Source organism: Nasonia vitripennis, chromosome 4 (assembly GCF_009193385.2).
Source record: "Nasonia vitripennis strain AsymCx chromosome 4, Nvit_psr_1.1, whole genome shotgun sequence".
NCBI classification, from domain to species: Eukaryota; Metazoa; Arthropoda; class Insecta; order Hymenoptera; family Pteromalidae; genus Nasonia; species Nasonia vitripennis.
The window spans coordinates 2,478,578-2,494,150 of NC_045760.1; the positions used below are offsets into that span (position 1 = coordinate 2,478,578).

The window sequence follows — 15,573 nt, forward strand, 5'->3', positions numbered from 1 at the left end:
AACGCGCGGAGCACCTGCGCGAGCGAGCTTCGAGGGTCGAGGAGAGGAGTCGAAAGACACTGCGCTGCGGCGGCAAGGGTTTATTTCATACGTGGGAACGCAGCCGACGGAAAAGTCTCGCCTTCGTTATTCGTTATTCGAATGAATCTGCGCACCGTTGACTTCTTCTTCTCGCTGTAAAATTAAAAGCATCTTGTGTTTGAATTCGTTCGTTGTTTGGGACCGCGCTTATGGTCGCAGTCCCGACTACCAAAAATTATTCCGCATGGGTTATGTCACTATGAGCCTTTATAATAACCCACAGGGGTCAGCGCAACCGCGAGGAAGGCCATCCCCTGGGGAAACCGCCTTCTTGATCACGGCTATGCCCTGCGCCCGGTAATTATGCCTTGGTCAGCCCCGCGGACCTCTACAAGTATCCATCGATGCTCCGCTTTGCTTGCGAGTTGTCGGCTGCCACCTTGCGTCAGGCTCTCGAATTAACAGCTCTCTTTACGATTCGCAAACAGGCCATCGACGATCAGTATATATCGCATATCGGCATATAAATCAGACGAGTTATATATACGCGAATGTACGACACACCGCGTAGTATATAGGGGCCGCCGTGAAGAGAGACGGATCGAGGCGTGCAAGGTATGGCAGCTGTACAATGGGCCGACGATACAAATAAACCTGGCCGCTCAATTAATCAATCGTCACGAGGAGCGCGAGAGAGTGCGAGAGTAGAGAGGGGGAAAGGCCTATAAGAAGGTCGGACGTCGAGTGTCTCATAAATTTCAAGCGTGCCGGATGCTCTTTATAGGGGAAGAGACAGCGAGTGCCGGCAATAAATGCGCGCGCGCGCGACGCTTCTTATATCGCCCGTGGCCCTTTCAATTAGCATACATTTGGCTTTTATCGATTTTCTCTCTCACTGTATTCCAAGCAGCTCTACTAGTACTAACGCATCACCTTTTGTTTTCTCTGCGCGTTAAACGCGCGCTGACCCACTGCTCGAGAGCGGAGGCTATAAAATATGCAGCGCTATTAGCGCGCAAAGTTCGATGCGAAAGCGCGCGGAGGAGCGGAAAAAAAGAGAAGAAGCGAAAAAGTAGACTCGGTCGCTTGCTTATACTTACTTAGAGCGGCGCGCGTATAGCTGCTTTACTTTTGAACGGCCGCGCGGAGATCGTTATACGAGGCAAAGTGTGCGACGGTGTGAAATGGAATTAATTATAAGGACGTCTCAACAGGTGGCTGCTGCTGCTAGAAGGCGTCTTTAACTCGAGCGAGCCGCCGCCATTCAGACGACGCCACCCACTACTTACCCCCTCTGCGTCCGAGCTCGCTCTATCTCTCGCTTTTTCTCTCGCGCCTCGCGCGCGACGAGTAATTTGCTAAGAAAATAAATAGCGACTTGACGCTGGAGTGAGCGTTAATTGAGACAGAGCCGTAGCAGAAGAGACGATCGTATTTGCATACTCTCCTTCCATAAAACGCCTCTTCGGCTGATTTCAGCGCGGCGTTATCGAGCTCGGATAAGTTTGTCGCGCGCATCCGACAATGAAGAGTTGTGCGCTCGGAATTAGAAAAAAAGGACGCTGAAAGTATATAGAAGAGAGTTTTATGCACACTGCAGGCTGCTGCTGCTTCAAATGCAAAAAAGGCAATCATTCGAGGAGTTTCCTTTCCGTTCGGCTCTCTCTCTTTCTCTCTCTCTCTCTCTCTCTCTCTCTCTCTCTCGTGTCCCATCAAGTTTTTTTCACGTCCGTATAGACGAAATCGACGGACCGAATCAGTTCGAGCGCGCTCGCGCAGGGAGATTCGCGAAACTTTTCCTCGCTTGGCGCTTCTTCCTCGCTTTTTCCGTTTTTTCTCATCCGCCCTCGAATTCCCTATCGCGAACATTTTAATCTTTCTTCGGAAAAGCCGCGGGGCGGCTCCTATCGGGTAGTTTCATTTCAATCTCATACTCCACCCTCGCTCTCGGCTTCCTATATATGAATATACGTATACAACTACCCGCGCTGTTTCTCGGGGCAGAAAAGCGAGGAGTTAACGTCTCTCTTATACATTATGCTGATACGCGAGCGAACTGCCTCATCTCGCCCCTACTGCATCAGGCTCCGCGTGCATACAGCCGTGCCGCCCATTTCACGATTGGAGCTTCGGCTTTTATCGCTCCCGCGACGATTTCCGAGGAAAAATAGCTCTGCAGGATGTACCTAAACCGAGAGAGAGAGAGAGAGAGAGAGTCAAGACGCGCGTGCCTAGAGTTAATCAACTCGTCTTTGATCTCCGTGGGGGTGGAATATGCCGCGAAATTACTTAAGTGCTTCGGCGGCGGCGCGAAATTACTCCGAGATTACTAATAAGAGCCGCTTGTACGACAAGCCTTTCATCGCGTTCCTCGGGCTTCAATTTGAAATTGAGATTGCAGCCGGACGCCGGTAGTGTCCGACCCAATTGCTCTCCTTCTTCTCCAGCGCGATGACTTCCGGAGGATTCCTCGACGTACAAGGCGGAAATTCGCGATGATCAGTCGCGCGAGATATCGATTCGCCCAGGGCATCGGAGCTGCGGCATATAAATAAGACGAGTTTTTCTGCGTGCGCACACGCGTCAGTGGCCACGCCGCAGCAGCAGCCACCGCCTCTCTCCTCCCCCGCGGCGGCCGTCGCGTATAAGGGAGGAAAAGCGAGAAAGCTTTTTGCCGTACCCCCGCGCGGTCCCGAGTGTGTGTGTGTGTGTGTGTGTGTGTGTGCGCGCCGCCAGCCAGCCGATGAATAAAAGAAAGGGGAATGGAGTCGAAGAGAAAAAGTCAGGGGCGAGGGAGTCTGACGCCGATGCTCCGCTGTGTGTGGATAGGGAAGACGCGTATGAAAAATACAAACAATTCGCCGGTTTGTTTTGCTGATTGCGTATGTACGCGCGTGAGCGAGAGAGCGCTCTCAAAGGAAGTTTTCATTTTTCCAAGAATATACGCGTCTTGCCAGAGCCGGGAGTATCTACTGCTCCATACCGCCGCTGTATACTTTTGCGGAATTTCAAGTCCAATAATACGCGTGAAATAATGGAGAGCGACGAAACTAACAAATTCCATCGACGTCCCTTTGTTCTTTGTTCACGTGAAACGAGAAAGCGGCAGCAGCGAGTGACATATAGACTTTCGAGCTAAAAAGGGAAAAAAAAGAGAAGAAGCGGGGGAGAGAAGCCGCCAGCGTCTACATACGCGCGAGCACACGTAGAGGGAGAGAGTCTAAACGCGGACGAATGTATTATACGCGGCGAGCTTTTCGCGAATCCAATAGAGCAGGACAGAGAGAGAGAGAGAGAGAGAGAGAGAGAGAGAGAGAGAGAGAGAGAGAGAGAGAGAGAGGGAGAGGGAGTAGCGCTGTTTTTCTCCCCCATCGCTCGACGCGTGTACATCGGTGTACGTGTGTGTGTGCGCGCAAGCGCCAGAAAGAGAGAAAGAATCGAGGGACGGAGATTATCCCGAGGGATTCGAGAGAGGGGAAGCGACGCCGGCAGAAGAAGAAGAAGCAGCAGCGCGAGCGGGGTCTCTCTCACTCTGTAGATATATACGTATACGCGTCGGGCAAACGAAACATCGGGCTTCGAAATCCGCGCGCGTCCTCTCTCCCCTACACGCCCACGTATCGATTCCCGAAGGCTCCGAGGGATATATAACGCACGAGAGACGATGTCGTCTACGACGGACGCTTCCCAATCTCTCTCTCTCTCTCTCTATACGTGCGCGCGGGGAAAAGCTTATTAGAGCGCGAATCGAGTTTTTCCGCGTCGCGATCGACTCGATGAAGAAATATAACAAAAGGGGATAATAATTTGTTTAGCCGAACTTCCTTCTCGAACAGAGAGAGAGAGAGAGAGAGGGAGAGGCTCTTAAGGTTAGTGTGCAAAGTTTGCATTGTTACGGAATCGAGTGTCGTCGACGATTTCCAAGTTTTAATTTGAGTTTGAGGATTCATTAGGGACATTATGCTCGAGTTGGAGCTGCACGCGAAGCCTTACGCCCATACCTATACCCCCCGAGGATAGTCGGATAACTCCCCGCTATCTTCGCTCGCGTGCGCTGATCCGACTCTGTATGTGCATCGCTCTCTAAACGCCTCTCTCCTTCCCTCCTAATTTCTCCTTCTTCTTTTTCGCCGACACTACTCTACGGCCGAACAAAAAGTTTCGAATCCAATATAAAGCAATTCAAGTGCCAGAAAAAGATGCCAACTTCCGAACGAGCCCGGGAATGGCTTTCGATTATTTTGCCTACACGCACTGCGCGATTAGAAAGGAAAAACGCGCGCGAGAAATCCCATTTGAATGGAAATTGTTATTTCTGGCTGGCTTCGAGTTTTCCCCGAGCAAGAAAAGTCGAGTGGCTGCCGCGTGTCTTGGCGAGAAATGAGAAAGAAGGTCGTTAGACCGATGCTTACAACACCGAGCATGGCTTCCCCTTCGCGAACACACACACACACACACACACACACACACAGACTGAGGCAGAAGTATATACGCGAGCGAGGGGGTGGCGATGGGCGTCGTTAGCAGGGGCTTTCTCTGAGAGTAGCGAGCAGAGGGGGGGTGGGATTGTGTATTCAAGATAAACCATTCCCGTCGGCCTGTCACGTGTGCACCGACCATTTTGCTGGAAACATAATGCGACTCGAAACGATGTTAAAATATGGCGCGCTCTGCTACGCGGATTACGTGTTCTTTCTACTCCCCCTATATACACGTATACTATATATATATCTATACGTTCACGAGAGCACAGCACTTTCCTTCTTTCCTCGACGCTACTCGTATTATATAAATCTCGCGCACGAACTCCAATAACGCGGGTCGATTTTTTTCCTGGCGGACACACTGTCGACAAAAATTTCAAAATCAAAATCACTGCGTACAACATATCACTACTGACGAGTAGAAGAGAGACGAGAACGAGAACGAGAGAAGAGATCGAAAGTGAGAAAAGCAAGTAGAGAAAGTGTCGAGCGGTCAGGCAGGGCGCGCGCGTAGCACTGACCACTCGCAGCTGCATCCGCTGCAGGAGATGCATTCACCAACACAATCGAATGGTTGCACATGCGATATGTGTGCACCAACGAGAAACGAGCATCCGCCGGTCGCGCGTGGGTGGGGCTGTGCTCTCTCTGCAAGAGGGAGAGAAAGGCCGCCGCTGCTGCTGCTGCTGCTGCTGCTGCTGCTGCTCTCGTTCGCTTTCACTCTCGTATACGTCGCTGCTGCACTTTCTCCTCCTCCTGCTACTGCTGCTGCCGTCCGGCTGCGAGTATGTGATGCGGGATCTGCGTGATGAAGAGAAGACGACTTGGAGTCGAGTGCGAGACTCGGCAGAGGAACGGCCACCTCGTACCCCCGGCGCTCGTGCAACTTCTCCCTCCAGCGTATTTATGCATACATTTCGTAGCTGCAACAAAGGCCCGAATAAATACAAATAGCGCGCATGAACAATGAGCGCGAGCGAGCGAGCTTTTTTCCCTCTCTCTCTCTCTCTCTCTCTCTTCCACGCGCGCGCGGACCGGTCCCAAAATCCAAAAGCCCCAAGGAGGGGAGCGAAGCTTCGCGCTATAATTGGCTTTGGGCCGCGATTAGCATACTCGCAGCTCGAGATCTCTTTCGTCACGCGCATATTCTTCCTATATGCGTATACGTGTATACCTGCGAGCGATTATGCGACGCTTCGGCGCGCCCGGGGAATACTGCGCATATACACTCTAGCGCGCGGTGGCATTGTCGCCGACAATATTTTCGACAAACTTTGTTCGACGTGAAAAGTCTGTTTTTCTTTCATTTGCCGAGCTCCGCTGTATAGATATATAACCTGTTCCCAACGACGAGGAAGCGATACTTTAACAATTTCTCTCCACTACCGCACTATGCGCGGCCCGTTGACCCCAAGGCTTTTTACTCGCGAGGGACGAAACCGGACCACCCTGTCATTAGCATACAAAGCTCTCTCTCTCTCTCTCACTCTCTCTCTCTCTCTCTCTCTCTACTTGGGCGACACTACATCCCAGCAAGTGGTCCTGCGCCGGCGGTTAACGACTGTCATTACCGCGCGCGGGAATTTCGTCTCTCTCTCTCTGTGGGCACTTCCGCCTGGCCATTTGCGCCGCTGCGCAGGCAATGCGCCGTTCTTGCTGTCCGCGACAGTGTGAATTAATAACGAGAAAAAGCGCCGAGCGTTTTATCGACTCGGCTCGCAAAAAACTTGTTGACGAGCGTCCGTTTATTAGCGCGGCTATTATGCGAGAGGATCCCGTTTCTTGCGGCTCTCAAGAGCTTAAAGCTCGCGGACTCGACTCGCTGATTATCTTACGCGCGCGGACACAATGTAGCAGCGGTTTGTCTTGAGCATTATGTCCCGAGACTCATTGTCCTCAACAAGTGCACGGGGGCGTTTTATTTTCGGCTTTCTCGGCTAGATTCACTTTTAATTGCGCCCTCCTCCCAAGCCCAATGCTTTTTCGTTGATATATCTCGGGTTGAACGGAGCGTGCAAAGTTCCTCATTCGATTATATCTGTCCCGCGATGCGTCACGCAGTGCGCGACGATGATTTGATTATCAGACGTAGGATTGAGTCGAGCGGGAATAACTTTCTCTTTCCAGCGAGCGTATACTATATACACACTCGCTTTTTTTTCCTCGACTTTTTTCGGATATCTTTCTCCGGCTCTCGAGCGAAAAAAAAGCTCTTCATGCGGGACGCTCAACTGCAACAACGTCAATCGGCGCCGGCTTTGTTTCCGCCTGTTTTTTTCTCGCGCTGTCTCTCTCGCTCTCGCTTGCCGGCGCGAATTATTCAAAAGCCCCGGCTGGCAAAAGTGCAGCCGTCCCGGAATAATCCCGCGTGAGCGAGATCTGCATAAGCGAGAGTGCGGCGATAGAGCGAGAAAGCCGCCGTGTAAAAAAACATTCCGCATCCGTCGAGGCTGCAGCAGCCGCGCACGGGTTGAGAATAGAAAGAGAGGAAAAAAATCGGGCAAAAAAATTTAGCCGGAAACGCGAGACTGTACCGCCCCGGTCAAATGCCTACCGACGGCTTTGATTCAGCTCTCGACGATGCGTCAGCGCACAGCAGGTCAATTCCCCGCGCTTTGTACCGCCCGTGACAGATGATCGAAGAACAAAAACGAGATACTCCACTCTTTCGCTGTACGCGCGTACCTTTGGTTTACAGATACGTGGGGTTGCAGCGAAAATTAATTAAAAACACGCAGAGTAGACCGAATGATCGGAAGCGTAAAACGGCGTGAAAAGCTGCGGTCTCGGGCTGGATAAGACGTGCGCCCCGTGACTTCCCCGCTGTATATATACAGCAGCCTCGACCTTTGATCTCGCGTTGCAGAGGGCAAGCCGAGTCGCGGCGATTTACATAAGATCCGTGCCACTGGCCCCGCATTATTATTACGTCCCGCGCGCGCTACACTACTGTGTATACGTGAGAGCCCTTTTTCTTCCACGACGTTTTTTTCGCAGTCCCTTGTGCGCGCGCGAGCGCTCTATGGGCCTGACGTCTTATTTGCATACGGCACTGGGCCCCCGAGGTCCCCCAATTCCCACACGCGGGAATCTCAGCCGTCGCTCGTGCTTCGAGTGCTCCTTTATTTTTTTACGAATATAATGTTGACGTTTTATTAAAATCAGAGTATAGATAAAAAAAATCACACATGCACGATTAGATAATATATGAGGTAGAAAAATAGACGCTTGAGATAAAGCGAGCTAGAACTCGGAATGTCACTGAGGCCCCTCTTCCAGCTGATTCTCCTGGTAGGTGAAGCGCACGTCGATCAGCTCCGTCCCGATCCTCTGGCGAAGTTCGTCCAGGACTCCGGCCTGTATCTGCTCGACGTCCTCTTCGGGACAGTACTCGTCGTAGCAAGACCTATACGGACAGAGAAGCAAAGCTGAAAGATGACGTGCAAATAGGAGCGCAATTACGCGGCGATCAATTATTCCCGTTGCGTAATTCCTCGAGCTCGCGCACGCGCGCGGCTAATGGCCTATTATACAATTATTGCCGGCAGTAAATTTCTCTCTCTCTCTCTCTCTCTCTCTCTCGCTCAGCTCCGGGCTAATTGTTTCTTCAGCTAAATAAAAGAAACAATCATGAGCTTTCTCTCTCTTTCGGTTCTTTCCGCGAGCCGAGCTATATAGACTGTTTCGCGGGGCGACGTGGCGAGTGTATGAAGTAGTGGGGGACGCGCGACACGCTAGTGGTGTAGCTGCGGCGAAAAAGAGAAAGAAATCGAGGAGAGGGTAGGAAAGGCGTCGGAGGGGTCGTTGCCACTGCCGGCGTTTGGAAGGGAGGCTGGAAGAAGTCACGGGTTAAGTAAGGGTGGGGAGTTGAAGCTCGCAGGAGAGGTAAGCGAGATTAGGAGACGCGGTGGGAATATAGTTTGCATTATGTGCGCCAGAGCCGGAGCAAAGTGGGGTGAATCGATCTTTTTTCTTCTTGGCCCTTTCTCCCCCGCGAGCGAGCGAGACCACCCCTACACGCACGCACACACGCGCCGAGCGGACGAGTATATCACATGCCGCGGGATAAGGCTCGCGTCTTATCGCTAGGTGGCGCCAGGCTTTTTGCTTTCGAGACTTTTTTTTGTTGCTTTCCTTTTTTTGATAATTTTTTTGAAAAATTCTACGTCTTTTCCTTGGACAATATCAAGTTATCAACTCCCGAGACGTTCCGATGACTTTGCATCGTTTGATTACGATCAATGCTGTACTTCGCGAATCGAATAGAATATTTGAAAATTCTCAAGAGTAAAAAGTTCAGTTTGTACAAATCGAAATTTATCAACGAAAATTATTACCGCTTCACCATACGCGCGAGTATTTTTTTTTTCCTAGAGCCTAGCGCCATCGGCCGGAGAAGCCTCGAACCCGGGCGATTCGAATTTTGTTCACCCCTAGCCACGAGTGTTTACCCCTCGTTCTGGCCTGGAAGGTGGGACTAGTCTGTGGCCCAACTTCCGCCCTTTTCACAAAACCATCCCCCTAGGCCAGCCCACCCCAAAAGAGAGCGAGAGAGAACACTCGGCCCCCCTCTTACGCACATTACGCGTGTGCGTGCCCTTCGCTCTTCTTTTCACCGCACGAATTCTTACGCGCCATCTACACCCTCGCCGGAATATACAAGGGACCACTCGAGCTCGGCATGCCAAGTGTGTCGTCTGCGAAATGATTGGCACGCGCGGGCTCGCGAAAATTGCACCCTCGAGGAGAAAAAAATGTTGCGTATTTTTTTATTTTATTATTTCAAATATAAATACCTGGCGATGGTGACGATGGTCGGCAGAGCCGGAAGCGCGTTCAGGAAGGATTTGAAGGTTCCCTCGATGAGCCGATCGAGATCGGGCTTGCTGGTGACGTGATGCGGGAGCTCGGTGTCGTCCACGGTACAGCCCGCATCGTGGACCTGCATCCAGTCGATCTCCGAGTCCCGGTAGACCCTGTGCATCTCCTGGTAGATCTGAAGCACCCCCTCGTACCTGGAACACGAAATGAAGATTACAGGACGGAAAATTACGGAGGAAAACACACGGCGTGTAATTACAGCTATAATGCGAGCGATATGCGTCGGGTCAACAATTCGAAAATTGAAAGGAGTAGAGCTGGCGAGGGTCGTCGCCGCGTCGCGCTGTTTAATTGGGTGTTAGGAATTAGAGGGGGCGAGAGAAGCAGCAGTGGTATACAAAGATGGCGAGTTCACAAGCAGTCACGTACGCGTAGCCTGTTTGAAATACCAATGACCAGTTCGGATAAACTGGACGTGCCTGCGGATTAATTGCGGTATGGCGCTTTCTCTCTCTCTCTCTCTCTCTCTCTCTCTCTCTCTCTCTCTCTCACCGCAAACGTTACACGGTCATAATATGCGGATACGTATATCCCCGAGTGAAGGAATAATAATTCGTTCATTGTGCCGCATACGAGGGCGGGGTGTAACCGCATTAATCATTTTCGGCTAACAAAGAATTTTAATTCCTTTCGAAATTAAACTTCCTCCGGCGCAGACCTATAAGGATTTACTCACCCCTGTCGGTGCAATGTGGGCTACTGCTGCTACTGCGTATACTCGGAATGGAAAAGAGAGAAACGACGGAGTATTCCGGTAAACACGGCTCATTTGCGTAGCCGTTCGAACGTGTTATTTAGCATCGACCGGTGCAGTGCATTACGTATACAAGTACAAGCAGCCTGGCAATAACAGGAAGGTGTAAATATTATTGTCAGCCGGTCGCGAAAGCGTTTTTTCCTCGTCTCTCGCAGAGAAAGAGAGAGAAGCAAAAAAAAACGTGTGATTTTCCTCGCGCCGTCTGCCGCGATGTGTATCGAGAATAAAACACATGCAAGTAGGCTGATGCTCGCCGGCGGCGGGCGTCTTCTCCTCGCGCACTGCGCTGCAGTGCCAGGTGTCGGAGGAGGACACGACAACACGTTGTATTACTTGCTAACGCGCTAACTGTTACGAGAGAGCTGGCTTTTTCCTCGCTGAATATTAATTATTCTGCTCTCACGATGCGCGCGCACCTGCGCTCGGCAGATTCTCGCCGAAGATTATTATATTGCATTCACTGCGCGTGTTCGTCGTGTCGAACAGTTGCGAAACTAATTGCTGCCAACGACCTGTCCGGAAAGGAGGATCGACCTTTCGGACGCGTGTATGTGTGCAATGCAACCGGTTCCTCTCACTCAATCTCTCACGCGATTCGTGCGCAGCTTTTTTCCTTCGCCGCGCACTGCTCTCCGATGCTGACAATTCGAGTAGTTTTTGCGCGAAAGTTCGTGGTTCTGCCTCTCTGGAATTTCCGAGCTCGCAGTTTCTTTTTTTCAAATCTGTTCCGCGCAATTACCGCAGTTTCTCGAGATAATTAGAAGGCTGAATTGAAAAAATGTCAAGGTTCGCGCAATTTTCGTTTTCAAGCGCGCAGCTACTGCTTTATGTAACGCGCGCTGCGCTTGTGCATTTTACAAGAGAAGCGAGAGAAAAAACGTCGACTAACGATCCCAAAAGTAAAACACACTCCGCGTAGTCGTTCGCCTCTAATTATGACGCGTTTGCGCAATAATTATCAGCCGCGAATTCAAAGCGTCGGGGGTTGAGGAGAAAAAAGAGAGAAAAAGGAAAGAGAAAAAAGAGGAGAGAGTAAAGCACGGTAACTCACTCCTATAACGCCTATAATCATGTCGTTTCGTTCATGAGTCTTCAGTCCGCTGCAGTCATTGAATTACCAAGTTGAAGCATTATTACCGGCATTAGTGGCGCGACGCAGCCGAGAGAGATGCTCTCACCCTTGCTTCTGCTACTTCCTCGCTTCTTCCTCCGTCGCGCCGAATACAGGTATACATTCCTTCGCTGCGCGGCAACGAGTTATTTCATTTTTTTTCCGGCGACTTTTTCTCGGCCGAGAGCTCCCTTTTTTTATTAGCCTCAGACCGGCACAAGCGAGAGAGAGAGAGAGAGAGAGAGAGAGAGAGAGAGAGAGAGAGAGAGAGAGAGAGAGAGAGATTTTCCAGATGTTTTCCCGACAGCAAATCGCGTTGACGTGCATTTCTAGCGCATAACGAATGCGAGAGAGAAGGAGTAAAAATATAAATCTAACCGGCGGAGCAGCCCCGCAGACAAAGTCCCAGGCTGGAAACGACCTAATATCCAGAGCAGCAGTCCTGGACAATAGTCCGTAACTGTAGTAGACGAAGCCGGCTAGGAGAGAGAAAAAAAACAAGAAGCAAAAAAAGCACGAAAGTGCCATAGGTGGGGGGCCCTCATTACACTGAAAGAGAGAGAGAGGGGCCGCCGGCGTATTTGTCGTTAAGGGGGTTATATGCAAATGGCGTCCCCGCACGACGAGAGCAGGAAAAAGAAGCAAAAAACTGGCCAGATACGTATATACATGTATATATGCAGAGGTGCAAGAATAATGCTCGGAGAGAGCGGAGCACTCGCGAGAGCGGCGGGATATGGATGTAACGTAATCAGATGATCAATTATTAAAGCTGAGAGGCAAAAAACAAGGAGGGTTGACAGTCGAGAGACGACGACGACGGCTCGCCTCACTCTATACACGGCGTATATCGCTCGCTCTGATCTATACTCTCTGTCTCTCTTACAGTACACACACGCGCACACACACACACGAGGGTCGTATTGGCTCGTCGTCGTCGTCGTCCGAGGACTTTTTTCCTATCTGCTCTCTTGCGGGGCTATCTTTCGCGCGGGATCTCGCTTCGAGCTCGAGGCGATGATCGATTAATGAGCCGCTGCCCTCGCTTCGGCGTTTCTTTCTTTTTTTATCCACAACACGCGCGCGCGCAGCCGTCGGTGCCTACTTCCGCGACTGGCTTTCTTGCGCGTCGACGCGCCCCCGAACGCAAAAAAATTCCCGGTTTTTTTCTCCAGGCTCTATTATTCTCGCGCCTACGACCGTAATCGGGATATTTCCGCGTTGTATGCGCACGAAAATTTGCGCGATAACGCGAGCGTGTGATTTTTTTCTCCACCGCTGACGGGGAGAGTATATTTGCATTCTGGGAGCTGATGCGAAATCAGCGAGGGCGCGCAAGATGCTCTCTCGAAAGAATAATCGGTAACATGATCGTCCTTTGTCTCACGGCACGGCTTGAATAATACTCGGATGGCGTGGCAGCTCAAAAGAGAGGGATCCCGAAGCTGAAATTACAACGAGGATACGTATACGCACACATCATGCCGGACAATGTATAGGGATATTTTTTTCGCAGCCAACCGTCTCCTGTCTGTATATAGTACACTCAAAATCAGAAGTGTATAATAATCGCGTGTGTAACGTCGGTGTAATCAGCCGATAGTTACAAGTAAACAGGCACTTTGGTCGCTGCGAGCGACGACAGAAGGCTCCTGTGTGTGCCAAGTATATATCTATATACCAGGTGCAAGCTCGGGCGGTAAGATTGCCGGTATTATTCATAGGGATCGTTATGAGGATCATTTTCAAATTAGCGCGCCGAGCCGCGCCTCTCTTGCCTCTGCGCACGTATATCTATACCTATACATCTCTCGCTCTCGAGAGCGAGCGAGCGTAGGTAGACGTGCTTAAGTGCAGGCTTCGACGCAGACCGCCGCCGCACTACCCGTGTTATTACAACTGGGAATTAGCACGATTCTCATCCTTTCGCTCTCTGTAATTAGGGAATCGCTTGTTAGCTCCTCCGTGTATACGATGTGCCGTACGACGAGCGAGACGCGTGACATTCTTTTTTTTTCGTTTGGGGGGAAATATCAGAAAATTGTTTGTCTTCCGGCCGAATGGAATTTTTTGCGACGCGGCGACTTTTACGAGGGAAACGTTATACGCGCTTTTTACATTTAAAACACATCGGATACGGCTATACACAGCAGCGGCGGCGGAAGAACGAGAGAGAAATTTTCCCGCGGGTCACTCCGGTGCAATCAAGCGCGAGACAATGTTGTTTGAAAAAATAAGCATAGCCGCGCGCAGCGCTGATGAAACAAATGATTTCTCAATTATAGTTCGAGGATGTATATAGAGCTGTTCTGTTTATCGTTATCTTTTCATTTCTCCCCGCGAGTTTGCGGAGATATCATTACTTCCGCGAAATCAACTCGGCGAAACTCTTATTCCGAGTAACTGGAGCGCTTCGTTACACTATATGCAGCGCAGGCGAGAAGTATACGTTTTTCTCGCGACAAAGCGAGAGTCGAGTTTATTATAATGACGGTATCGATGATTCCGAAGGACGTAAGTATACGGATTAACACGTACCTGTTGTCGGCTCTCTCGGCACGTGGCATCCGCGAGAATAGGACATTAGCGCAGGTCGAAAAAAGAGAGAGAAAAAGGAGAAGAGATCGCGCGCGCAGGTGCAGCAACGTGGCGGCGCAGGTATATAGTCGGCCGATATTCGAGGGGGAAAAAGCGCCGAGGCAATCAATAGATATTCATCCCCCCGGTAATACAGGGGAGCATTGACTGCTGATCGGTGCATTCAGCTGCAGCGCGCGTGTAAATAGGCGCTGCAGGTTGCACTGTGTGATCGACTACTACTCGATCCCTCGCGTGCCAGCCTGTCTGCCTGCCTGTGTGTATAACCGATCGTTTTCTACACACGGGCCTTTTTCCCTTCCTCGATAACCTGACTCTCTCTCTCTCTCTCTCTCTCTCTCTCTCTCTCTCTCTCTCTCTCGATAATAAGCGCTCGATTCCGAGGGGCTCGTCGATCGCGCTTCGACACGCGCTAATGATACTTCCGAGCTCGTCGTCACCTCTAATACACAACGTGCGTGCTCCTCGTAAATTCGAAAATGACAATTTCGTCCGGCGCACACGGAGATTTAATACCGCCGGCAGCAGCACTGCGAGATAAATCTAAATATAAATTCGTGGCGCGCGAGTGTCACCTGGCAGAGCCATGTGTGTGTGTGTGTGTGAGAGAGAAAAAGTCTCGCGCCTGCGACGTGCCTATGAAAACGGAAGTCTAATTTGGATGGGTTCACGCTGCTGCATTCAATGGAGCAGCCCTCTCTGGCTTTATCATTACGCGGCGCAGTGCGCGAGCGTCTAGCTGAATAAATGGCAATTAAATAAATAATAGAAAAGCAAGCCGTAGAGATTTTCGTGTATTATGTACGAGAGGCGGCTTGTAAATAAGGACTAATGCGCTCTCGCGCGGCGGCCGAGTTAGGGGATGAGAAAAACAAGGAAGCAGCGCCGGGCGCAAAAGAAAAAGGAAGGAAGACGACGCGAGCATACGCATTAAAATACTGCTAGCTGCTGCTGCTGCTGCTGCTGCTGTTCACCCCGTCGGAATTTCTAATGAAGTGTGTGAACTCCAACCCGTTCGCTCGGCTCTCTCGTCTAACCTAATTAAGTCCAGAAGCACGCATGCAAATTTCTTGCTCCGCCGCGGGATACCCGCTCTGCAGCACATAACACGCGTGTTCTACAGCCTCGACGCCTTTCCCTTTCTTTGCCTGTTTTTTCAGCTAGAGCTACATTATCAATGACGGCGCGACATTTTCACGCGCTCCTGTATACAGCGGAATCGCATTCCCGCGCGAAGTATGGAGATTCGCGCGTTAATTTTCATAACAAGCAGTAGAGAAGTACTGCAGCAGACGTAATTAGCCGGATCCAGGAAATGAGTCCTCTGGTCGCGGCGGATAAATTAATGCAATTACACCGAGAGTCGGGCTCATATTCATATTTTTTCCTTTTTCAACGTCGACGACGATTTTTATTCGCCGCTAAATGCCGGGCTCCTTTCTTCCACACCGACTTTCATCGGCTTTCCGATTAACTTTCAATCGCACTCATTGGCGGCTCTCCTCGAGCTTATATACAATGCGCGGCTACCGCTGCTGCTGTTCCGTGTATAACTGGATTAGTTCAATTAAAGAAATGTATTATACAGCTGCAGCAGTCGCTAATGAAACGCTGCAGGTCGCTCCGGCTTTTAATATGCAAAGTTACCCAGCGATTATATACTGCACAGTACGCACAGAACGAGCGCGAGCAAGAGAGAGAGAGAGAGAGAGAGAGAGAGA

At 50.7% G+C, this 15,573-nt stretch overlaps 1 protein-coding gene and 1 non-coding gene across 2 annotated transcripts in view; both read right to left on the reverse strand.

Annotated features, from left to right (window-relative positions):
* Nucleotides 1-216: 216 nt before the first annotated feature.
* Nucleotides 217-386, reverse strand: LOC116417297. The gene has a single exon (XR_004227601.1). It is a non-coding gene; the product is annotated as a U1 spliceosomal RNA (small nuclear RNA).
* Nucleotides 387-7,630: 7,244 nt separating this feature from the next.
* Nucleotides 7,631-15,573, reverse strand: part of LOC100120884 (UPF0489 protein C5orf22 homolog) — a 178,310-nt gene continuing 170,367 nt past the window's right edge. The window contains exons 7-8 of the mRNA XM_001604426.6: nucleotides 9,302-9,520; nucleotides 7,631-7,911 (exon numbers count right to left, since the gene is read on the reverse strand). Of these exons, the coding sequence (XP_001604476.1) occupies nucleotides 7,764-7,911; nucleotides 9,302-9,520 (367 nt within the window). The 3' untranslated portion in view covers nucleotides 7,631-7,763. The remainder of the gene's footprint in view (nucleotides 7,912-9,301; nucleotides 9,521-15,573) is intronic.